At 40.8% G+C, this 27,222-nt stretch overlaps 1 protein-coding gene across 35 annotated transcripts in view; it reads right to left on the reverse strand.

Moving 5' to 3' along the window:
• Positions 1–2,863: 2,863 nt before the first annotated feature.
• dlg2 (discs, large homolog 2 (Drosophila)) overlaps positions 2,864–27,222 on the reverse strand; it is a 228,270-nt gene continuing 203,911 nt past the window's right edge. For 29 of the 35 annotated variants that reach the window (XM_035432261.1, XM_035432260.1, XM_035432255.1 and 26 more), the window contains 9 exons: positions 19,967–20,143; positions 18,956–19,031; positions 15,896–15,995; positions 12,678–12,728; positions 11,052–11,153; positions 8,387–8,559; positions 7,013–7,122; positions 6,742–6,833; positions 2,864–6,282 (listed from right to left, as the gene is read on the reverse strand). In XM_035432261.1, coding sequence (XP_035288152.1) covers positions 6,176–6,282; positions 6,742–6,833; positions 7,013–7,122; positions 8,387–8,559; positions 11,052–11,153; positions 12,678–12,728; positions 15,896–15,995; positions 18,956–19,031; positions 19,967–20,143 — 988 coding nt within the window. In that variant the 3' untranslated portion in view covers positions 2,864–6,175. Of the gene's footprint in view, positions 6,283–6,741; positions 6,834–7,012; positions 7,123–8,386; positions 8,560–11,051; positions 11,154–12,677; positions 12,729–15,258; positions 15,305–15,895; positions 15,996–18,955; positions 19,032–19,966; positions 20,144–27,222 lie in introns of all 35 variants that reach the window. The other 6 variants (XM_035432258.1, XM_035432263.1, XM_035432275.1 and 3 more) reach the window with 1 other exon arrangement.

Below are 27,222 nucleotides of genomic sequence, written 5' to 3' on the forward strand. Positions count from 1 at the left end.
ACTGATTTAATTTCATCTGTTGTACTTCACATGGTCAAATCTTCTCAACAACCAGCGACACAAGAGGATGTAATTTCCAATTGTCCCCAAGAGACAACGGTAACAACTGTGACAGCAAAAGCATTACATCTTGTTGGCTTCGTGCATTAGTACATAATGCACACAATTTCCGTATTTGCCTCCACCTCAGTAAGAGTTTATCTCATTACAAGGCAGAATCATGCGTGAAAATTCAATTAGAATCACAGCCACAGGACCGACCAAGAGCCTGCTGCAGTCTCGCATCGTGTTGGTAGAGCTGAAAGAAGCCATCAGTTGCAGCAGAAGCGATTGCAGTGTCTGTTGTTTAATGACGTATTCACATCAACACTGAAGATAACAAAAACTGTCAATTCTGCCAGAAAGGGCAGAGAAAGTGTGCTTTTATCGCAGCACTCAAAAAGAAAACCGTAACATAAATATTCACAGAGCAAAAAATTTTACAGATCAGAGGCTGCTTTCAAAAAGTGTCTCAGAGTAGGATTGCAAATGGAGAATCGGCGCTCCCCTGTCCATATGAGTTTATTCATGATGAGCTACGAGGCAAAACTGACGCTAGATCTGCATTCCTACTCTGAGAACCTTCATGAACGCACACCCAGGACACCACAAGGTCTAATGAAGCTCTATTTTTTATTTAGGCTTTCTTTTTAGGACTTGTTACAGATGTGTATTTATTCAAGATGTGTACCTCAGTCCGTTTTAGCATGGTTAATTAGGGTTCCACTGAGGAGCATTTGCTGAAATTCTTCTTCTTGTTTCCCTAATTTGGCCAATAACTTTGCCAAACACTCATAACTTCTTGTCCATTTTGGCACACAGATAGTACAGGCCATGCGTAACCTGGACAAAAGTAATGGCATGAGTTGGACATTAGGAGGCACTATAATCGGATCCCAAATGCAAACCTTCATCCTGTTCCTCCTAGAACACAAACTTCATATAACAGTTTATCTCCCTCCTCATACTTGACATTTTGTTTCAGTAAAGCATTACAGGGTCTGCTGAGGCATTGTCGTTTTCAGTTCAGTATTGCAACTTCTTGCTTTTTTTAATGAGAGAGAGAGACTTTTAAAATAATCTATGTAATATGTGCCATCAATCCATTGTACCAAAATGTCAAATACAACAGATGGCTCAAGCAGTTGTTATTCTATCTGTGTTTCTGGATAATACAATCATATTCTAGTGCTAATTCTGCTCACATTTATGATTAATTTGCTTCTGGGCATCTGTGTATCATAATTTGCATCAGGTCAATGTTGGCCTTTACAGCTTCCTCCTGTTTGGAATGGAGAATCCCCAGCAATGTTTCAACGTCCTTTGAGGGACAGAATGCCCAAACCACTCACTGTGGGTGTCCACCTGACACTCTGAAACCCTCTACAAAACTTCAGTGGTGGGTTCAGGGCAGACAATGGTGAGCTAAAAGTATAGAAGAAAGTACAGAATCAAAAGACAGAATGAAATATTAAATTCACAAAGCATTACACATTTCTCTTTAGATGGGCTGATGGGAGGTGAAGTCCAGAAAAAGCATAGCCTGATCTAGCTTTGAGCCTTACTTTGCATAGCTCTGATTGTAAGTTGTTGTGACAACACTAAGTATATGCCACTATAGTTTTGTCGTACCATAGTAACGTTGGTGGAAAGGAGGCAAGGGTCATTTCTAACGGTGAATGGATGCCGCATGATTCATTTTCATGTTCCAAGCACGGTGAGTTGAGTGGTGGGGAGGATTTATTGTCTAAAAATCACAGAAAGAATTGAGCATACAGAAGTGGAAAAACACATTGTAGTTTTGCCCCTTCCCTAACTTTCAGAAAGAGACGTCAAAAGCTCTGATGATGTCCCATGGCTCTAGCACTGGTGTGTCATAAATGATAGAAAAATGTCACATCTCACTCTCAGCTGGAATAGTTTCATCAAACTTTCACAACAGGACTTTTACAAACACTCCCTGAAAGCAGGGGCTGCATTGCATGATACTGGTCCAGGAGGGCTGCAAATCCACTCGACTGTCCTTCCCAATCATGTGACGGAACCGGTAGCAGCCAACCTCACCGATTCTGCTTTTGAGCCAGGGTGACTACTCCCGCAGACAGTGGGCTTTTCCTCATAGTAAGGAAGCAGGAAAGTTCGACTGATGCCCTCCAGGAGCATAAAACGTGTCTCAGACACACCTATAATTATAGGCCCATTACATTTAACTGGACTGGCCAAATTCTAGGGCCTGTCCAGTCAATATTAAGCAGTACCTTACATGAACAGTTAATAGCTGATATTCAATCAATTTGTTCTCAACTTTGACAAACACTGAAAATCAAGAATTAAAATCCACATTTTCTTTTGCAAAAAACTACATTCTGTCATATAATGTAGCACAAAAAAGATACATATACAACAAAATCACCTAATTGAATGCTTAGAGATAGCGTTAGAGTTAGAGATCAAAGAATGTAGTGGAAACAGTAAACTTGTAGTACACTTCTTGGAATAAACAATCAATCTGCCTGTCGGCTATTCAAAGATGAAAAGAAGAAATAGTTCACAATTTTACTGTTCATTTTCCTTTGCTGCACTCAATGGGAGGACCAGTCAGGTCACACACACATGCCGAATGATCCTAAAATGCTCTTATCAACTGGCAGCCTTTTGAGTTTCATCAAGTTGAGTTGATGTCACAGCCAACTAAATAACACACAGGGTTTAAGTGTACTTGTATTTCAGAGTGAGCAGAGGGACAAAGACAAAGAAAACAGACCAGATCGAGAGAGACAGAAAGAGAAAAAGAAGAGTACACAAGAAACAGAAAACAGACAAATGCCTTCTTAAAAGTCTCACCAAACCTTTAATTTAGATTTATTTTTAAAGATGGATGCGGAGTATAGTACCTTCATGTATGCCTAAAGCAATGTATTTTTCAGTGATTCTTTGAAGCAATCTGGAGTACATACGGTAACATGATGCAAAGACATGTTCCATTTTCACTTTCTTATCTTTTTTTTAGAAAATAAAAATAAAGAAAAAACAAGAAATAAAAACAATTTTAAGTTTAAAGAACAAATATTGGTGTTGGTAGCTGTACAGTCCCATGTGTGTCAAGTGCGCGTGACGCTTACACCAATGGAATGGATGGATATGATGTCTACAATCAGACGGGTTTGTCCGTGTTTATTATTTCTGTGTTGAGCTCAATGAACATTATCCGAAAGTAATGTCAAGTCAGGCAGAAGGGGGTGGTTCTGTATCATAAAGTAAAATAAAAATCTTAAACTTTGATGAGAATATAGGGTGATGTTGACAGGTGTAAAAACATTTTGAGGGCATTAAACATGTATACCTCCATGACTGCTACTGTAAAATACACCCCTCCACCCCCCCCCCCCCCCCCCCAAAAAAAAAAAATCAGTAGCAATGTTTTTGCAAAGCAAATGAAATCGGAGCACATTTCCCCCATTAAACATAAGATACATAAGACAAATTTTATGTACAACATTTTACACCGTTAACAGCAATTCGAAAAGCATAACTCAACATGAAAGAATTCCTTCGATGCAATGGTTGCCATGAAAAGCAAACCCAACATATATGTCTAAAAATCAAAGTCATCTGTGCAGTCAGCCACAAAACGAGCGCCTAATGCCCTTCTCCCCCTCTGAAAAAAAATACAAAAACAGTACGACAGTAATAAAGGAGACTGAAAGGTTGCATGCAGAAACAGAAAGTAGAATAGGCTGCGTGCCTTTTCCCGAGTTGAAATGGCGTACGGACTTTCGGCCGTTCAAACTGCGTTGAAGCTCACACGCTGTGAGACAGCACTATCCTTTGACAATTCAGGAGGTTTGGCATCAGATTTTGCCAAACCCTATCTGGTAACCCTGAGAATAGCAGTGCCCTTTGTGTGACTGAAATATCATGCGTTCTCCTAAATATGCTAACACCACTTGAAAACGTCTTGTTCCCCACTTTAAAGCACATACACACGGGCAGTGAGTGTGGCCAATCTGAATGGCTACATGCTAGTGCACCAAAGACAACATAAACGCAGATTTACTGGAAACTATATCAATATCGCTCATGGATATTGACAGTCATTGATATGTGGGTGGAGGAAGGGGTAAAACAGACAATGAATCAAAAACATTTTTTCTCAGAATCAATAATTGATTTATAGAACGATATGCTTCAGGTAAAAAGAATGTTCAGCAATATTTAATTAAATAATCATTTAGCCTCAACTTATAATTCTCCCTGGATGAAAAAGTGACAAGGTCTTTACTTTAAAATGGCCTTTTAAATGCTATGGCTGCTTTTTTGGGAATTCAGACCAAACTGTACAGTTCCGAGTTTCCCCTCTCAACCCATTTTCTCTACAAATGCCCGATGGGTTCTACCAACAAGTCCTATTTCAGTTAGTAAACAGTAGATGTAATGAGGTTACAAAGATGCCAGAGGCAGAAAGTAGCAAAAACCTTTGTCAGAATTTCCTCTCTCTCTTTTAAGGCAAGTGGTGACCAATACGTCGGAGGAGCCAATCCATCCAGACAGACAGATGAAATTAGTGAATGTATAGCAAACACAAAATATGCTACTCCACCACCACCTGAAGGTAGTTTACTTTGGTGGATGAAGTCTGACTTTCAGGCCATCCCGTTTCTGACACCAGTGGGCTGACATCCACTCCTGGTGGCAAGAGTTCACAAATAAAGGAAGAAGATACACAGTCTCTTTCTATACAGAGTAATAAATAAATAACAATACATGAATGAGATGTGTACACAACCTCAACATTGATTGGTCAAATATTAACTGTACATTATAAATCAAAGGGAACCATATAAGTAGCTTTCTATACAATGAGACCTTCAATAGCTTGCAGTACCATGTGGTCGCAAGCACAATCTTCCTCCATTTTTACTCCCAAGCAGAGTCTCAGTAGCAATGTCGTAGGCCATAAATGGGGCTTATTGCAAATGTTTTTGACACTTGAAATTTGGACCTTCAGGCCTACGAATCTTGCCTTATATGGGAAAAACCACCTCAAAAAATGTTTGCAGCATCAGGAAAGCGGCCGAATGGGGAAACATCCCTGGTTCATGCAAACTTTAGAGGGGGAAATACTTTGCTTGGAACTCAGATCTGGGTAAACGTGTTGGTCACCACAGTGCACCACAAAACTGTAAATTCCCCAACCCAACAAGGGACATAATCCATACATATTTGCTTACTTTCTTACAAAATCTCCATCAATACTAAATCTACCACAACACACTATGTTACACAAGTAAAACTCATTTTTTAAAATTTATTGTTTTTTACAAAGTTATATCTTCGTTATAAATATTTTCTGTGCTGTTGTGCCCTCTATCAATATAAATAGCAAAATATAGTGTCAAATTTCCTATTCCTAGTTGTATCCCTTTGTTCTCTCTAAATTAAAGTATCTCTTATTCATATTTTTAAAGGAAGAATTCACTAGAAAACATGAACAATTGCAAACTATAAATTGTCCATAAACACAAATTCAAACAAAATGAATAGAAAAAAATAATAAATTAGGAAAACAATAATAAACTGAAAGTAAACTACATTACAGAAAGTATCCAAGGGTCTAGAGAGTGCATAGATACGAAACTCACTACTTATTACAACCACTAATGTGAAATGAGGTTTTGAGGACACTGAGTGCTATTCATCAGTTGGAAAGCAAAAGAAGCCGTTATTTTCTGTCTTCTGTGTGTTGTTGATGATGTTCTGAGTTCCAGGGCCATTGGGTCGTCTTCCTTGTCCTTCCGCTTGTTATTTTTGTCTGAGGATACACATCTGACATGGACTTTTGTTTCTTTCACCTTCTCTTAAAAAAAAAATTTAAAAAAAACAACAACAAATAAAACAAAATAATAATAAATACATGAACAAACAAGTCCATTCTTTTTTGAGGCCAAAATATTTTGAACACTTGGTGGTGTACATTCAGGAACATTCATTTTGAAAGTGAAGAAAACGATAATGCAACAAAAAAGTTCATGGTAATCATTGGAATTATTAATAATAACCATTTCCATAATAATTTATTGTATTATACAAATTATTCCTATTATTTGCAGTCTCAGATCCCTGGCCTGGGTTGCCTTTATAATTTCTCCTTCGAAGGAATCCAGATGTAAGGTCCAGACTGTTCCTCTATCACCAGCTTACAGTGATTATAAACGTCCTCTAATGTGTCTCCTTGCACCAGAGCTAGAAGAGAGAGGAGTTAGGTTAGTAAATTCCTCACAAAATGACTGCATGAAACACCTGTTGAGAAGCCTGCCACTTTTTTATACAGGCACAATCCCTTTAAAACCTCGCATGTGCATATCAGGTGGGACTATTACTGATCAGCAACAGGTCTTGGTTTGGTTAATAAGACCAATTTACCCGGAAACTCCTATAACAGAACTCATGAATATTTGATGAGGAGGAAGAGGCGGTCTTAAGCAGCACGAGACCTGGTGTCCTGTGGTGTGCGGACCGGGGCAGAAGCGGCTGCTCTTCGGGTGGGCTTTTTGCCGTTCTCGTTTTGAGAAACGAGCCGCGAGCGGATGTTAATTGGCACCGTGGATGGAATCTAATCACTGTAGCGCTCTTCTACCCGGCCCCAGACCCCAGGTGGCGGCAGGTTTTTACTTAAGCCCCACAGAATGGAGGCGTGTTTACCTGTGAAGAACTCCCCAAACTCCTGCTCCAGCTTCATTGCCCGGTCGTACGTCTTCTTTGCCTGCTCCTCTGTTAGCCGCTTGTTCATCTCCCTACAGAGGGAACAGATTTACAAGCGAGGCTCAGAGGAACCAGTGTGATTAATGTTCCGACTGAAAAGCCGCAATAGAACGCTCCACTATTGATCAGGTGCAACAAAGGAATGTGGAAATCAGGCCTGCCGTAAAGGGCACTGTGCATTTCTACTGACGCTGCATTACGCCCCACTTACATTAAGGACTCGACAGATCTGGGCTTTATGAAGATGGCAATAGGGTAGAGTTGTGCTACTTGTAACCGTTTAATGGCATTTCCTGACACGTCCAATATGCAGTGTTTGCCCTGGAGGAGGAAATAAGAGAGACAAAGAGGTACAGAGAGGGTTCAATCATCAAACATCTCATCAGTTTTCTTTTACCTTCTCATATATACTTATTTTCATCCCTCCACCTCTTGCTCAACTTTGCATAATATGAAGGCTGCCAAAGGTCACCTGGGGGCGCTAGTTACAGTCAGTGGGCTTACATGATGCTTGAAAAAGTCGATTTATTGTATTAGTCCGGCTAAAACTGGACTTTTAAAAATCATGTACACATTGTAGTCCGACTGAAATCATACTAATTCAAATTTTTCAAAGTCGGACTAACATACCTAGATAATGCGGTTGGGGGTCGATTAACTACGGCATGTATACGCTTCAATAGACCAAAAATCGGCCTAGGCGTTCTGCGCATGTTCTGTAATTTACATAGCAACTACTGTGGACAAGCGGAATCGATAACGTTTCAGAAAATATATAACTTTAAAAGATTTAATTCAATCTTCTACTGGGACTGTTGCCATTTATTGAGGGAGTGACAGAAAATTTTGGTACTGCTGACTATAATCGAATGTTTTTCACATTTACTGTTCGATTGAGCAAGTACCATTCAAACTACATTTTTATGGGTTAGTGCTGTCCGATTGTGCTAACTACTTCACATTAACCTTGTACGGCGATCAATAAAGACTAACAGCACAGTAGCAGTTAATTATTGTCACTTCTATCACCACTGTAATGAACCAAATTAAAAAAGCGAGAAACGACCTTTTCTGTGAGAAATGCATCGTCGAGCTCACGCGCATACACTGTTGGCGACAGTCTAAAGCTCCGTTTTGCCCTCCCTACTATCATGGTGAAAAACACACATTATTGGACAGACGAGGGGACCAACTTCATGTTATCGTAACTAAAGGAGTTAAATATCCTAAAATACATGGATGGAAGAAAAACATGGAATGGCAAACTATTCAAAAAAGTTGCGACAAAATTGGAGGAAGCAGGATTTATAAGAAGCCTTCATCAGACACATCTCCGGTCAATAAATCAATTCTTTCCGAGTCATGTATATTGGGACAACAACAACAATAATCCAATTAAATCTCATCTTCGGCCAAATCGAGCTATTAATATAGATCGATTTCAATTGTGCATGTAAACGCACTGAGTGAGTTACAGTGCACCACTGTAAATTAACTTTTTAGATTAATTTTTAACTCAGTTAATTTCATGAGGGCTACTGCAGCCCTTGAGAGAACTGAGGTCCTGGTATAGAGGTTTCCTTACTCGCTCGGCCACATATTTGACAGACTGGACGCTGGTCCCGTACAGGTTGTCATTGTACTGGCCGGCCTCGATGAATTTGTGCTCTTGGATGTCCTTCTCCATCTGCTCCCTGGAGGTGACAAAGTGATAGTCCCGCCCGTCCACCTCATACTCCCGCTTTGGCCTCGTGGTGTCTTCACACGGGACAAAGAAGATCATGGAGAGAATTCACACCAAAGCCCCAAAGACTAAATGAACAAAATGCATGATTGATTGAATGAATCAAGCTTCTAACATCGGAATGGATTTACAAGCTTATTACTCATTAATAATTCAGCTCATTGTTCTTCTGAGCTTCTGATGTAAAATTTCACAAAACCATCACATCTTTCCATTAAGTGATCCAAAGAGTTCAATTAAGTCTTCAATGAGAGAGTCACTGATGTGCCAAAGACCAGCAACTCTGCAGGTAACATGTTACCGTGGATATGAACTACGGCTGTCAAAAGTGCCATGAAATTGAGTTCGAATATTAGCTTTTGTAATTAGTTAGCGTTCGAATATATTCGAATATCATTTGCCTATAATTCACAAAAATAAGCTTATTGTCTTATTGACTCTCCCTTTAAACTGGCCTGCGCGTTATTTCCACAAGCGGGCAGTAGAATAGAGGATATCAGTGAACTTTCATACTAGGTTACTACATCTGGGGCCTCCTTTATAAAACGTATTTTAGATTAACTGTGTGGCGCCTACGTAGAAAATCACGTCAAAGTAGTGATTTATAAAATTTCAACATGACTCGATTTGACCGTATGCACGCTAGTTCATTTTATAAATGAGCCCCCTACAGTTTCTATAGCCTAACGCGCAAATGAATAAAGCACTTTCTCGTGGATGTAATTTGCCACAACTCGGCATTTATTAATCGCAATAATAGGGAAATGATTATTTATAGGAAATCCCTGTTTATTTCTTTTGCTCTGCGAAGCTTCCACGTAACTCTTTTCTTGTCCTTGACCTCGCCATTTATGGCCAAGAAACCGAAAATTCCCGAACAGGGTTTCTACTACCAGCTAGTGGGGCCAACTCCTCCGATGCTGCTCTGCTGCCATTTTCACCGTTCGTTTTCACTATTTTAATGTGACAGAGGAAGTAACGCTAGCACAGGAAATGAACTTTGCGTGGTCGGGTGATGATTGGCCGCATGAAATTAAAGCCTGTATATTTATGTTAATTACAAAACGCGGAATCAAAAACGCGGGATCCAAAACTAATATTCGAATGCTCAAATTTAGGTTCAAACTTAAAAAAAGAAAAGATTTTCGAATAGTTTTCGAACTTTTAATATTTTTTGACAGCCCTAGTATGAACAGTTTTCCACACATACAGCAGCCTTCCTCTTTAGATCAGTTAAATCAAGGAAACTGTGTCATGTCAAAGAAATGACTCAGTTTCCTAAGGGTAGTACTAGATATATCAGCAGCAGCAAGTATACCGCAAGCCTTGCTTTACACCGGAACAAACAAGTCTACATAGTAACAGGTGTTCACAAACAACCACAGTGTTCAGTTTATGACACTACTTGCTTTATAGCAATGGCTACTTCACTTACTCACCCATGCGCCCTGAACAGTTAGCCGCTTCAAAAGGTATTCAAAATGAATAAAAAGAAATGTGAATTAAAACAAACAAAACAAGATGTTCAAAAAGAAAATGTCCACAACACCATGAAGAAAACTGGTGATGTATTAAAATATGTAGATCATAATTCAAATGTGTCAGTTCTGCATTTAATAAATTGAGCTGGACGAAGTACTGATTTAGACATCTATTCTGAACACACTGTCAAGTATTTCAGCAACTGTACACATTTTAAATGACAATGCTTCATTACTGCTCACCAGAATGAACAAGACTCTTATGGGAAAAAAAAAACAATTTACTGAAAGTACAAAAAAGGAAAATAAAAGTAGAGAAAAAAAGTAAAAGAAAGAAAAAATGACCAACAGAACAGCATACGTAACATGAAATTAAGACGCAAATACTATACCTACTGCATGCACTGCTTACAACATATTTCTGGAGAAAATGTTTCAATGAACAGAACTGAGGCATTTATGATAAAAATGATCAACGGTAGATGTCCTGTATGTGGGAAGGTGGTTACACCTCAGGGTCACTACTCAAACTGGTTGAGAGTCTAACCCTGCCACACCTAGATAGTACAAACACCCCTGTTTCTTTTAACACAACATGTAAATGCAACAAAGAGGTCCCCCATTATGTCAGCACCATCACCTTCTCCTAATATTCAGCCCACAACAGAACAACTATGGCTGAAATGAGGAGGTTCAACTTATACAGGAACATCTTTGGACCACGAGCACAACCTACATCAGACCTTTTCATCAACTATGTCATTCCACGTGGTCTGAAAATCCAGCAGCACTGCATCCTGAGAAGCACCATTTGTACAGGTTTACAAGGAGAAGACAATGACCCCTCAGAAGAACAGCTATTTATTGGGGTATTCAAGCTCAGACTTGACACAGTTTTGGATATCCTTTAGTTTGTAGGTCACTGGTGAGCCTAGGTAGACTGAAAGGCCTATTTTTTTGTCATTACGTATTCTTAAGTTTTTATTCTTATAGCATCAGATGTACTGATAGTGCTGCATACTTACGTGGCACGCATGATCCAAATTTGTCCGGGAACTCTGATATTAAATCATCGTTGATTCTGTCCTTCATGGGTCCAAGGATGATGACTGGTCTGGCGTAGCTAACTACTCAGGAAACGCAAAGCCACAAATGTCAAACACAACAAATGTCTTAATTATGAACCCACAAACCATGTAAGCTGTGCTGGTTAAAAGCATTAAGCCTTTTTTTAACCTTAAAACTATCATCTGACATATTACATGGAAAAGAAACGTCCATTAGTGAATATATGTGTCAATGAATGCCATTTAATGTCAAATTTACTCTAAAGGCAAGATGACAGAAACCAAAACCCCAGGTAATGTGTTAGGAAGGCCATGCATGGGGCTCTTGGGTGCCCCATCTTGTTAAGGCACAGTTCTAAGTGTATGGATGACCCGAAGGTCTGCTTTCAAATCTGGACCATGCCAGTGTCAACTGCAGCAGTAGCTATACAGGATTATGCACAATTGGCTAAAGCATTGGGGAGGTTTCAGTCAGACTAGGAGGACAGCTTGATGGTTTTTTTCTTTAAATAGAACAGCATAGCGAGTGACCACATCTCGCTTTCACACTGCGGTTGTGTGCTCTACTTATTGTGCAGTAAAAAAAGTGATGTGGCAGCCCCCTTTTAATCGCAATGAAACAAACACGTTCACCTACACAAACATTTTGTCCTGTCTAACGATATGCTTGCCCTACATCTTGGCCCTTTTCACAAGCTAGACCAAAACCTTACCTCCTCTAAATCTCACACAGTACTAGGGTCCGTCACAATATTTCATGAAATATAATACAGCAGAAAAATTACAAAAAGATAAAAGAACGTGAACACATGCATGATTGCAATCAAATACCTCTCTGCACTTACAAAGGAAATAAACTTGAATATGTTAAATATACTCTTGAGTGCAAAAAAACATTAAAATGTCAAGATTGCACTGTGTATGGTATTTCATTACAATGTTCAACAGAGGCTTAGATTTTTTAGATTTATATACATGCTGACTCTTCATGGACTGCAAAAATAACCTCAAAATAAAAAATAAAAATGTTTCAGTACAACTGGTGTGCAAAAAATAAAAAATAAAAACAGCAATTTAAAACAGCATTAAGTTCCATGTCATTGCACTGACAGCCAATCAATACAAACTGGAAGTCACTTGTCAACCCAGAAATACTTGTAAACAGATTGTGATGCGCATCTGATTTGGCTCACTGGGCCAGGCCTTATGGTGATGTGGCATACTGGACTGTGTTACGTATCATTCATATCTAATCAATATCACTTCAGATAATGCCATTTTTATGGCAGCACTACATTAACTCCCATGTGATACAAGTACACTGTGTAACACGATTACAGGGGAGTAGTTATTATTACCCTTGAGTATGATACTTTAGCCACTGTGTAAATCGATATGGTGATGTAATAAAATGATAATAATGCAATCTATGCTAGTTAGGCGGCCCTGACAAGAACACCTGTAAAGCAAATAACCAATGGCACAACAGTATGGGCAGGCAGCCATGTGATTGGATACAGAACCCTTGATTAATGCATAACCTAATGCATTAATCAAGAAAAAAAGAAAAAGAGAAGCACTTACTCTCTTGGCGGATGACTGGCTCATAGGATAGGATTAAATCCTCTTGGCTCCCTGGTGACAGAGAAAGATGGTCATTTCCGACGGGTTGTTTGAATATAGCGGGGGATGGGGGAGTGCCAAGGAGATGGGTCATGCAAAACATTCCGATGTGACATGTACTGTGCAACTGTGCTTACGTGAAGACAAGGATCCAGAAAGTAGAACGCAGGGCCCAACACTGTAATGAGATATGATGGATGTCCTAATAGGCTTTGAGTAATGTAAGCAACACTGCTTTGAAGACGCTGGTCTGTTTGATCAACATTTCTCCATAGCTTCGTCTTGCTACAAATGGTCAATTTCATTTTCTATACGAACAGTTTGGCACGTTTTGGCCAATCTATGTTTGTGAAGAAGACAAAATCACTGGAATTTAAGTTAAGGACATATGTTCACTGAATCCAGCCAGTGTCTCGTCTTCCATGTGGATGCAGGAGACCACAGGATTATTCTAATTCTGGACCACATCCTTCTGAAAGGCAGCTCTTATTGTTCCGAACACCACACTTATTACACCTCGAATCCCAATGTCTTCCTTTTTGAGAGGCAAGGGGGGGGGGAACAGAAACCTAAGATGTGCACCAGGGAGAATTTCCAAAAATCAATTTCATCTGGGTACATTCATCAATATAAAAGCCTTGGGAAATTCTGCAGTCACGCCTCTTCCCACCCACTCCAACACACCTTGTGGTGCTGCTCACTGAGCATGTGCAGATAGGGGAGGCTGAGAGGTACTGCAGTGCTTCCTGACGCCTCTCTTGATTGCTGCGTAATGAAGGTGAGTTTGCTCAGGGGCCTACAGAGTGCATGGGTGGGGGGAAGGCATCTCTGCTCAGACCGATCCATCCCTCTCTTGGCAGAGGTGCAGAGCAGCTGTTCCAAAAGCAATCGCCCCAGCCCCTCCCACCCCCTTTGATGGATGGCTTTGAGGCTGAGTGCAGACGGTGCATACATCATTCAGCCCCCCTGATGACCCTCGGAGGCCCCACCCCCTGCATTATCCCTCTGTGGGATACTGGATATGGATATCGGGGGGGTATTATGCTGAACAAGGATTAAAGCTGTCCACTGATTTGTGGAGAAGCTTGCTTAGCCTGTAAAGATATTATCAGTTTATTATGCCTAGAAAATGAACACTACGTGCTAAGCAGTTGAATAGGCACGGTAGGGCGAGAGAAGGGTAACAACACCTGTGTTTTTGTGTTTGGAATCCACACTTAAATAATGTCATAATGACACCGTACTTTTGTTGGAGCAAGGCCGAATGCACCAAAGGCACAATGAACACAACAAAACCACAAATATTTCAGAAATAAGGAACAGTTTTGGAGATCATACCAGCATACTGGTGCATCATTCACATTCAGCAAAATAATTCACATTGAAAAAACCTATTTTTCAACAACTTAAGGTAACAATGATAAAAATAATTAGCTGTAATCCATGTTTCAATCTGTCCAAATGCTGAGATAAAAAATTCACTTATTATATTATGATATAGTTACATTTTTTGTCCATATATAACTTCTACAGCCACATCACTGCATTTATTGTGAGATTTGAGGAAACCACAGCAGCATACACAGGCACCCATGAAATGTTTAAAACTGCAGTCCCCTATTTTACTTTTAGCTAATGACTGTAACCTGACAATTTCTAGCTGTGTATAACCTCAACAGAATTCTTTTAGCACCACTAACAACCTTTTCTACATATCATGGCATTTCATGTAATGCTTTATAGTGTATAGGCACAGTGTATGCAGGAATTGCCACAGAACAATGATTGATGCCAACGCGGGCCAGTGTATTGCTCTGTTAGCAGGTTTACAGTTCTGCATTGATCCAGTGAGAAAAATATGTGGATGCATGCAATGTTCTCCTCGTTGTTATTCCAAGCTTTGAAACAAACAATAGATGACTTCAATAGCAATATGACACCAGCATCAGGGGAAGAACGGGGTTGCAGATCAAGCGTGGACATTTTCGACACTCTTCTTTAAAAGGGACGGCTGCATGCGGATGGAACAGAGACACACAGAGAAGGAACCTTGTCAGCTCGTTACATATTTGATGAAGAACAAAAAAAGGATTCGGCATTCCAGAGGCACTGCCAGTGAGCTGTCCTAGGTATGGCCGATTCAAATGGAGGCCAGGGCAACACTCGTAGGACTGTCACATGACAGGACCGAGAGAGACATGGACTGGCCGTTCTCTAAATAAGGCCAATGTCAATCAAACGTGTGCCCTTTCTGCGTCATGCAATATTATTATTTTGTCTCTTTTAAAATGAAAATAAAACAAAACACATGAGCGTAAACCAGGGACAAGGAAAAAACAAACTGGGGACATTCACGACCTGGTGAGGGGGTTAAGGTTCAAACATACAGCTATTCCCTCAGTGCATGCTGACAGGTTCTCAGAAAGAGCTTGTTAAAGACAAAAAAAAAGTAAATAAACAAAAATAAAACATTAACAAACAAAAAGTGAAATCATATCGATAAATAGAATGTTACAGACGAGACCATTCCTGCCCAACTTACTCAGTGTCTTTGTCCCATACCCGTCGTCACCTATCCCTGGGATGTCCTACTCAGCGGTCCCCAGAGAGCGGAGAGGGAGAGAGGGGGGAATAACCGCAGAAGAGGAAGGAAGAGGTCAGTGGAGTTAGGAGGGAACGCGTCCCGGCCCACGGGTGGGCCCATCTGGAGTCAGGTCCGATTCTACCCCTGCTCGCCACTCGCACGACCAGACACTGAGCAGAACCAGCCCCTCTCTCACTCTTCGCCACTTTAATAAAATTTTAATATTCAAACCTCAGCATCAGTTGCCATTTTTATGACACTCTGCTTGGTTTAGTTCTTGGTAAAAAATAAAAAAATTAAAAAAATAAATTAAAAGAAAACCTTACTGGGGTTTAATTGGCCAAATCTGAGAGAGGCGGCTGGTCTCTGAAAAAGTGTTAGTCTGCGAGTCGCAAGTAGACTTTGAATAGGCCTTCATTTCCCTATCATTCCAGAAGGACCCAGAAACAGCCAGAGACGGAGCAGTCACAGGCTCCGAAGAAGGGCCCTAACCCGGCACGCACGCACGTGTACCTGCACCTGTGTGTGGCCTGCTACCTGGAGCCTAAACGTGTGCGTGTGTGTGTGCGTGTGCATCCCCTGGAGGTCTACTTACGTTCAGAGTCACTGCCCTCTGCCTCACCCGGCTCCTTGTTCTTGTAGAATGGGAATTTTCGTGAAAAGATGAAGTTCTTTTTACGCTTGTCATTGAATGACTGTGAAGGAGAAAGGGCATGGGGCAAACAGGGATGTCTAATTGTTGTCACAATCATGCTGACAAAACAACTAGTGGCAAAGGTGGGAGGAACAGCAGTGACTGCGCATTGGTGAGCATGGAGCACGCTGCAGACCATAGCGGCTCTTTTACAGCAAAGTCAGGCTCTGGCCAGTTCTCACACAGACCTAATGGCACTGCATCTGTATTTTCAGGGGTGTTTTAACTACGGAAAATTCTACTTCCAAATATGGGTAAATTTACAACTGTGCCGCAGACTTCTGCATAACTGACTAACTGTCAGTTTTCGCTCAAAATTAAGGCAATTAGCTTCAGTGTCAAAACACTGACTGGAAGTAGGTGAAACAGTAGGAGTCGTGACTGATTGTTATTACAGCGCTTTAGCTAATATTATGGTTCAGAGACCTACCAAGAGACCGCTGTCACAGCTGCTCGTGCCACAGTTGCACCTGAAGCATTCAGGAACATTTGTTAAAATGGTTAAACGTTCAGAATAAAATTACAGACATGAGATGTGAAAACGTCTGCAAAAACAACACACTTGACGCCATGCAGAAAAGAAAACATCAAGAGCCATGCTATGCATGGATGAAGAATGAAAATGTGCCAATAGAAATGCATTTCTCAAACCCAGTTAGCGACCATGCAGATTCCAGGAACACAGAATGGGATCCAGTGAGATGTATTTAATGCAATTTTGAGAAACTAAAATAGTGCTGTTGTAATGATCTGTCGGAAGGGTGGGGTGAACGCATTTATGTCTCTCAAAAAATAATCTAAAAACAAATCTGGATGTGTAAGGCAAAACAATTAGTTTAATAAAATAACGTTTATTTGTTAAAAATAAAAATGGTATTACTTTAGGTAAGTTAGAAAGTTACTGAAAATGACTACCATTTCAGGATCTTGATCAACAGTAGATACATCATATTCTTTTGTCATTTGATGAACGTTCTGAGTTAAAATGTTTATGCTGCAGTGCAAGTGATAACAGCAGGCCTACAATATCCATCACACTAGTTACCAATAGTCAGCTAGTCTCTTGAAAAATTTTGCATTTAACATCATCCATTTCAGTCCATTCAAAACTTTTATTTTGCTGATTTGTATTTATTAATTTGAACATTAAAATACATAAAATATTTTATAATATAACAGATTAAATATAATTGAAGATCATCCAATTAAGTAGAATTATTCTGCATTTCTAGGCAAAATATTGGCTGATAATCAGATATTACGTATGTGTACATATTTTATTTATTGGACATAAAAAAGAACTGTTTTCACACTGTTACACAGTTAGTGACACTGTAGCCCACCGTGAATAAACTGTGAAGAGAAAGCTACACGTTTATTCTGCAAGGCGACAAACTGAAACCAGGGATGCCTTTGTGCATTAGCTTACCATAAAAACAATATATGTCAGTCATGACAATTAAATAAGCAGGCATCCAAACATGATCAGTTATGCACGTCGCTGGTAAAGGGCTTAAGCTGACGAAAGACCTTTAATTAAAATTCGCCTCTTAAGCTTCTTCCTGTCCCCAAAGACACACCAATGTCCTTTAGATACAAACCTGACTAAGAGCCACCGTGCTATACTGTCACCAAATCAAAACCGAGCCCACACTCCACTAAACCTCTCTCTCTCTCACACCTTCTAGAAGTGGGCTGTCAAGTTGCCATGGATACAAAAGGACTTCACATCCCTGCGTATGTTCATTTGAATTGTGGCTTTGTTTAGAAAATAATACTCATGAGAAGGGTCTTACTGTAGGCTAGACTAATCTATGAAAATGTAGCCTACTGTTGCTCTATTTTAGAATAAACTGTGCAATGAGACACATGAAATGATTAATAGTGTGGACCTCTGGCATTCTGACAAATACAAATATTTTAACTCTTTAAGGTGTAAGATCGCAAATATGTGATTAGAATGTTCTCAACTGAACATTTAATGCTGATGTAAAAATCACTACTGGTGATTGAAAGCACTTGAGTTCCAAAACACCGATCTAGAAATTTGAAACAGACATTCCAAACAACTTGCTCTTCACATGGTTAATAGAATAACAAAGGAAATGTAAATACATGGAAGTAGAACTAGCCTTCATAGTTTTGACGAACAATCGGATTAACTTGTATGTTGTGCAGGGACACAATGGCTGCAGATGAACTGTGTTAAACCCCTACTCTCACGGCCAATGCTACAGTAGCCTAAATCTGCAGTGTATTGCTGGTCTATTGCTGCACGCATGATTGAAATGAAAATCTCTTAGCATAGATAATTACACAGTAAGGTAATTGCAGACCTATCAGGGAACTGGGCTGGCAGTCACTAGGCAGGCTGAGCTAGATCCTGCCAATCAAGACCATTACAAAAGCTAGCCATTTTTGCTGTACCTACTGTATAGGTCTAACTACAATATTAAGCCACAGCTGCCGTACAAAACAAAAGTACGAAAAATAATTTCAGCTCTGTCCATTCAAATGATGGTTATGTTTTAGCCAAACTAACACTATTTCAAGATCTACAGTTCAATAATTAAATTTACCATAACCTACTAACTCAGTTCTGCTTGTGAGATGAGCAATTCCGCTAGTCAGAATTGATAGCGATTCATTCTATTTCTAGTAATTCTGTATGACGATGCATGCAACTAAGCATACAATATGGCCAATTTTCTCACATCAAGGATGTAGCCAAGGGCACACATTTAAAAAGTCACAGCTATAAAACTAATTTTAAATTACATTAATTTGTTCACAGGGCAGGTTTCCTTTCAATTACCTATATTTTCAACCCCAGCAGTGAAGATACTGCAGTGTAGCATATTTCGCTAATGAACTATAAAATTCTATGAGGAGTACTGTGCTAGTACAGAAACCTCCTTATTCAGGAATTAGTTGCATTGTTTATCAGTAATGTCGACTTACCCCCTTAGAATCAATTGTTCCTGGTTTGGCATTAAACTTCACTGTTTTTAGTCTTGCCCGTTCTTTCCTCTCCACCCTGGGAAAACAAACAGACTAACGTTAAGAGATTATTCGATCATACAAATAATGAAATGTAAATCAATGTAAAACATTCATTATTTATCGACACTCCCCACCTCCATTTTTAATTTCTGTGGCATTCACTTGGTCACATTTTAATTAACACATCAGAAACGTTATCCAGGGCAGAAAAACTACAGTAGCAGAAGCCTAATTAATGCTTATAGTGACATTGAAACATAAATGATTCATAATTCTCTGATGTCAGACTAACTTAATAAGCACAAAAAGTGGCTTTATATGTTTATGCATATGTTCTCATCTGCAATCAATTATTTATGAGGAATTATAAAAAGAAACACACTCGGCATCATATGATAATGACTAAGACTAGGTGCTCAATCCTTTAAAAAGTACAAAATGAATAAGGTTCAGGGCAGTACTTCCACTGAGAATTTTATTGGTCAAATATTCATGGCCAGCACTATGGAGGATGGCTGAAGTCCTAAATATTTTAGCTTTAAACATGCTTGGTTTGTCAGACAAGCTAATGACAGAATGTGAACATAAAGAAAAGTACATAAGTTACACTTTAAGAAAATGATTAAACATTTACATAAATTTTTAATTATGAAAAAACATACCAAAAAAAATATAAAGTTTGGGAACTACATATCCCAGGCCCTGCATAATTTCAAACATTGCCAAACACAACCGAACACAATGCTTTTGTGGTGAAAATCTATTCTCCGCTTTTGGCAAGGGGGTGTAATGCAGGGATGTACTACGACTGATAATTTGCAGTCAGTAATGTGTTCACAGACCATCTAAAGGTCATTGTGAGGTGTTACAAAAACATGTCAGCCAAGCATACACTAATGCCACGATGGGTGTGACTCATTTGCCCGGGCAAGTCGGACACCCGTCGCTGCGGCAACACTGCCGGCATACCTCCTCTTGCTGGGGATGACGCCCATCTCCTCGCTGTCCCCATCGGGGGTGACCCTCCTGGCCTGCCACCACTCATCATCGGAGGCGTTGGTGACGTGGAGGATGTCCCCGTACCTGAAGCTGAGGCCCTGGCTGGGCAGGCCGCTGTCCTTGGCCTTCTCGTAGTCAAACAGGGCCCTGCAAGCGCCAATGCAGAGACAGCAAGTCAGCCTCTCTCAGCCCCCTCCGTCCCTCCAAAATACCTGCGCTCCGTTGCCATGGCAGTCCGATGACGCCAGGGACACAAGGGTAAAGTATCTGGTCACTGGGACCACAGGAGAAACACAAGGCCCGGCAGAGTGGACAGACAGATGTTGACTGAATGGAGGATGTTTTCCAAAACACAAAGATGGTTCCTGTAAAATGGTGAACCTCACCTGCCACTGACTAATGTTCACAGCTTCCCCGTCCAGTGATACTCGCAAAATCACACTTGTTTCACTGAACACTTACAATCTTTGAAGAAATAACTGTCATGGTCGCAAGAACAAATAGAACCAGTGTTAAAAGGTTTAGGAAGATACTGCTTTAATAAAATTTCCAGTATTAGTGCAGAGCTAGAGCATTGCATTAATCATTCTGACAAAACGAGATTTTCAACAGAAAACACATTTACGATGACACACCTTCAAATTCAAGTCATCATATTAGATAGTAGATAAAAACACCTTCTAGATATACATATTAGATATACATAATCAATAGATCTTATAAGTGAGGAGAATACATCCTGTTCCTGCAAATCACACCCAAAAGTCATACTGTAGCAACATTAGAATGCCTGTTAAAATCAGACCTCCCCAACCCTGTTCCTGGTGATCTGCCATCCTATACATTTTCACTTTAACCTAAACAAAGAACACCTCATTCAACAGCTAGGGATCTCGTTGAGATTCTAATTAGAAGAATCAGGTGTGCCAAATTAGGATTGAAAGGAAAACCAAGGACAGTAGATCTCCAGAAACAGGGTTGGGCAGCCCTGCTGTAAATAAATGTATCAATGTGGTCAGACTGACTGATAGCATATCTCAATCTTAATCTCACCCCCTTGAGATGAGTGTGCCATACATCATGACTGAGAAAATAAACCCTGCTCCGGCCACGATGAAAAAATGATATAGAGTTTCCATCATCACAGTCAGTAGCATGTACCCTTGAGGTAAATCAAAATGCTGTCTAAAAGGACAGGAACTATTTATGACTAATAGTGCACCAGCAGGTTCTTGAATAATCCAGTTAAATTATGAAATGAAAGCTTTTCCCTTGACATCACTGGGCCCAGTTCTTGCAAAGGAAACATGTTACTTCCTGTGCTGTTCTCATGTAGGCTAAATGAAAGTTTAAAAGGGGATATTAAAGTTTAAGGAGAATATATTTAGAGCTAGAAATCTGTAGAGTCCATATGGATGAGTGAAAGTGGATACTCCAAAGAGATGAGTGGCTGAACACCCTGCCAGGAAAGGCAGCTGAACCAGCCTGGATGTCAGGCGGAATCTTCTAGACTCATCAACTCATCACGTCTGTGTTGTTGCAGCAGTCACACTGTGCGTCATGAACGATCCTTTACCTCCTTCCTGCACTGCTGAAATGTCACAGACCTGTCTGCTCAAAATCTGCCATATTTAAAGATGTGCCAACTTACATAAACAAAAAAAATGACTGAAAATCTGTAAATTTGCCCTGGCTAGTGTACAGGGTCATTCTTAGTATATACTTGGGTGGAGAAGCCAAGTTGCAATGGCAAGAAATGGCATTAGAGGCCAAATAGAGGCAGTGGTCTTTAAAGGTCCAGTGAAAAACTAGCCAAATGGCTAATCTGATCATTTCAACTACACCACCTACAGAAATAATGCCTAGATTAACTGGCCAAAAAAAAAAATCTCCTTGTCCACCTGAAACAAGTGTTCTGGTTCAGATCGTTGTTGCTGCAAGGAATCATTAAACTGTGTGGCATGTTGTCGGTAGTTGGGTTACCACCCATGTTACTAGTAAGAAGTTTTGATATCTATAAAAGGCACAAATGACATCCTTTGGAAATAACAATGAAAATAATAATCACAAGATCACTAGTATCATAATACTATTAATTATACTTCTACTAATAATAATAATGTACAGGACTCAAATTTGTCACTTTCAAATGGCAATCAGCCTACACTTAAGCTTTGCTTTTTTAAGTCGCAGAGCTTAGAGACATAAAATGTACTGCAGGAGCACTCACAATTGACCTCACATTCAGCTCAGCTTTTGGGTCTCCAAGGTAACAGAATGCAAGTTGTCATTGTCTACTTTCCAGGCTTGGATGAAGGCCACTTTCATATGCCAAACTCCACACAACGGATTCAGCGACAGATAACTTGAGGACAAAAGATTGGGGAAACCAAATAACGATGCTTACGAAGTTTAACAATCAAATATAGTGAAATAATTTTGTCTTCCTTACTTAAATGGAATATGAAGAGGAGTCTGGTGGGTGAATAATTTTGAGAAAGTAAAAAAAAAAAAGTTGCACAGTTCAGAGGGAAGCACCAGATATCATGAAAAACACAAGACAAATGGCAGAAGTTGTCATATTTTATTAAAATAAAGGCAAGAAATAAGACAATAGCTCAGGAGGTAAGAGCGGTTGTCTGGCAGTCGGAGGGTTGCCAGTTCGATTCCCACCCTGGGCGTGTCGAAGTGTCCCTGAGCAAGACACCTAACCCCTAACTGCTCTGGTGATTGAGAGGCATCAATTGTAAAGCGCTTTGGATAAAAGCGCTATATAAATGCAGTCCATTTACCATTTACAAAAGATTAAATTACTTGCTCTTTTTGCCCCATCTCCATTTTTTTTTTAAATCGCTTTTTTTTAAACCACATTTTAACATACGATGGTTTTCTACATATGCCCTAAGGCTGGCTAAAACCAAAATCCTTCAATGTCACTGTCTCAAACCTTGAAGACTATAAGCCACTAGCAACTAAAACCATGGCCTTTCAGTGCTACTTACTGTATGATAAGTTGTGTGGTTACTAGGCAGGGCAGGACGGCAAGCCTTCAAAAGTTACTAGCTAGAATCAAGATACTTAAAGGTTATTAGCCAATGACCTTTCTCCCTGATGTCACCACCACCATCATGACCACATCGAGTTTCCTGTCACACACAGGCTGTACGGAGGCGCTTGAGAAAGACAGGTATGTAGGAGGGAGATGAAAGGCCGGAACTGAGAGGCAGATTTCAGCTGCAAAAGCAATAGCAAGGACAGGTGTACAGTATATCTCTGTTCTGCACTCCCACTCTTTCTCCATGACTGACCATAGCTCTCAAGGTGGTAATTAGCATCGCTGCTACATGTCTGCTGGTTTGGGAGAAAAGTATCATGTAGTATCATACCATTGTGGGCAAAGGGCTGATTTCAAACGGTCTACTTACTGTTTAAAGTTTTTCAGTTTAATTTTAGAAAATGCATTTAAATATATCCTGCTGCTGTGGCATGTGACATTTGGAATACAGCCTTCTTAAATATCAGGTCTCATCCTTAGCCATGTGCAAGCTGAAAAACAAATGCTTTAGTGAAAGTGTGGTGTGAGAGTGGTCTTTCATTAATGATTGAGAGAGAGAGAAAGAGAGAGAGATAACAGTTTCTACACCCGACTGGTGCCCCTCGTTGTCACCATAACAACGGTGCTTTTTTGGAAAGGTGCCCGGTGACGCAGGCATTGAGACACGGCAACCGTGTTCACAGGGACGTATGACTGCTTTGTTTTGTAGCTGCTGATATTAAAAGCAAGAGGAAAAGTGTCTGATGCTTCACATGCAATGGGAGGCCCCACACTCCCTTAAGGCAATAAGGGCTTAATGCAAGGCCACACTTAATTAAATACTGATTTCCATGCAAATATAGAGCTAAGAACATCGCTTCCTGAGTGTGATATTAACATGATGGTAAAAACTGAACTGCCTGCGTACTGTCAGATAAGACTGGAATATTGGTAAATTTGACTTGAAATGAAAATGGCATCAAGTTATTTGTTTAAATGATTTTATAATTAGGTTATATGATAAAACCTAAAAAGAACCTAAAACCTAAAATTACCTCTACAGGCAATTGTGAATTGTTGCAAACATTAAAGCATGCAGGATTCAACTAGAGCACTGTTAAAAAACTGTATGATGGAGGAAAACATGTAGGTAGAGATATACTTTCATTACACTCCACAATTTTCTTACACAGCTATTGACTTTTCAAAACTGCAATGCCAGTCAACAACGCATACATACATAAAACCTGTCTGCATACTGACAATATATTCTGATTCACAGGCCTGCTATGACAGCTAGCGCACCCAGCCATTGCAGCAAACCAGCAACCTGCCCCGTGTTTGGCAGACAGTCTCAAGGGAAGGACCTCACACGGACGTTCACCAAGCTACTGCCAGAACTGCCTGAGGAATTTTGTTCAAACAGACAAAAAATATCTTATGGCCTTGCAAAATTTAAGACTTTCTCGCAAGTTTTGCAGCACCCAGCCAAGACACTTTTGAGTACTTACGAAAAGTTGCGCAGAGTCAGTTATTTTCGAGAAAGACATATCTTTCCAATCCTTATTTATGAATAGTCCACGTCTCATCATTGCTCATTGCCTTTCTTTACTGTCAAGGACTCCCTCTTTCGGATGAAATAGGTCACTCATTCTAATCTCATGTGTCCATCATTACTAGTGACACAAGTGAAGATACCATCAAGCTCTGCTCAAAAGCAATATACTCTTGCTTAGGCAAGACTGCCACTTAGTGTTACTGAAGTTCTATCAGAATGAGGCTACGCTTGTAAAAGAGACAAATCTTTTCATTGAAAAAAGCCGGTGAAGGCAATTGCTTTTTCTTGTCTTCATTAAATAGTCCAGGAACCATGCATTTCGCAAATGATGTACATCTGTGTGGCTCTGCAGATGCTAAAATATACAGCGAGCATGAATACTTTTCAACAAAGACTCAAGTAGCAGTTCTGCCTCTCATTCTGCCTCCTCTCTTTCTCTCTTCACCATCGTTCTCTCATGAGTTGACTATTGCCCAGGAGAGGAGACATTGGCAGCTACACACGAGTCCTTCCTCTTATCAAATTCTGAAGGTTATCTGATGACCAGGCCAGCACTGACCTCTCACAGCATTTTCTGTGCTAAGCTAACCTAATGGTGTGCATTATGCACATGCAATGTTAATCTGTCTTTCACCACAGAAAAGCATTCAAGTGAGACCAAAAATGGGATCCGATTGGCTGTTTCAGCCAAAGCCCTGGGCGAGCTCCCACCATTTCTACCTCCTGCAGGGCAGAGAAAGTGCACTGTGTGACACAGTGACAAACGCACAGGGAAATCACACACACTTCATTCTCACTGGCCTGGAGAGACAAGAAAGAGATGGCAGTTGGCATAGCAACCATATGTACTGAAACCAAAAAAAAAAAAAAAAAAACACAGAGAGAAGTGCTTCACCGAGCTTTGATCTCTCCCTCCACGAAGGAAAATTGTTAGAAGAAAGGGTATTATGGTGAGAATTGTGGCTGAACAGGTACATACCAAATTTGCAAGAGAGAGAGAAACAAACACTAACATAATACAAAGGAGAGAAATAATGATGCTGTTTTCATTGTTACATCTACATGTTCAGCTGTATAGTCTTAATTAAATTCAACTTAATATGTAATTTATTAATGTACACTTTGGCATTACTGTCATGGTTGCCCCGCCCATAAAGCACCATTGAACTGAATGGACTTGAAATTGGGTTTTCATCATGAGGTTCTCTTGCTGAGAATGCATGCAAATATATAGTGGTAATATTACAGCCAGATATCAGATTTACAAAAGACCTCAATGAGACCACGCCACCGTATTGTGCGGTTTTATTATAGTCCTCTCTCACTGCATGGGGAAAGTGTCTATTTTGATAAAATGGCACATCACCGAGGGTGCAGATTTGCTATAGTATATTAATATAATAAAGTATAATAATAGCGAAAGCGGAATTTCAGACAGGAAAATCTCCACAAAGTGCGTGAGCTCCAAAGCATGAAATGCTTCGCTAGCCCGAGCAGCTCATTTGCTAAGTTCGGTTCTTCTCCTCCATTGTCAGGATGAAGAAATACGTCCAAACACACGAGGCACTCTGAGCAGATTAGAGCTGCTTGGTGAACTCGGCACTTCCTGCGCCGCATTAGGTTAATGTTTCATCAGCCTAGTGACGCACGTAAGGGAGCCAGCCGCCTCTGTTCCCTCCGTGAGTTTGGGGCCAGACGTCTAGTTGCTGGCAGCCATGTTGTGCTCCTGCATGCGGGGTCACACGTCTGGCTGCTGGCGGCCATGTTGTGCTCCTGCGTGCGGGGTCACACGTCTGGCTGCTGGTGGCCATGTTGTGCTCCTACGCGCAGGGCCACGCGCCTGCCTGTTGGCGGCCATGTTGTGCTCCTGCGCGCAGGGCCACGCGCCTGCCTGTTGGCGGCCATGTTGTGCTCCTGCGCGCAGGGCCACGCGCCTGCCTGTTGGCGGCCATGTTGTGCTCCTGCGCGCAGGGCCACGCGCCTGCCTGTTGGCGGCCATGTTGTGCTCCTGCGCGCAGGGCCACGCGCCTGCCTGTTGGCGGCCATGTTGTGCTAATGTGCACGGGGCCACGCGCCTGCCTGTTGGCGGCCATGTTGCGCTCCTGTGCGCTGGAGCCGATGCTAATCTGAATGTGGATATCTGGCCCCGCGGTGCAGCCGCTGAAGCCTGCTGCTAACGGAACGCTCCATCGCCCAGACCATTGGCCGGACTCCTGTGATGTTCAGTAGAGCCCGAGAGATAAACTACGAGGAAAAAAGACATGGTGGCTGCTTTGAGAGAAAGTGGATTGAGCAGAGAAGGAGAATGAAAGACAGGACAGAGAGAAGGGAGGACCTGCTGTGACAGACAGATAGATAGATAGATAGATAGATAGATTGATGAATTGATGGTGAATGGATGGATGGGAGGCTCATACACAATTATTTGCTAAAACTGAAACTAAGTGCTCAAAATGAGAGGGAAAGGGAAGTGGGCTTGCATGCCGAACAGGGGGCAGGGAGGGGAATAAAGACAGCGCTCAGAGCGATTTTTCTCGAGGCTGCGATCCGTCTGGGTCACAGAGTAGATGAGACCGGACGTGCGCTGGCCTGCTCAAAATCAGCGCCTGGCTGGATGTGGCAGGTCCGACAGCC

Source organism: Anguilla anguilla, chromosome 9, assembly GCF_013347855.1.
Source record: "Anguilla anguilla isolate fAngAng1 chromosome 9, fAngAng1.pri, whole genome shotgun sequence".
NCBI classification, from domain to species: domain Eukaryota; kingdom Metazoa; phylum Chordata; class Actinopteri; order Anguilliformes; family Anguillidae; genus Anguilla; species Anguilla anguilla.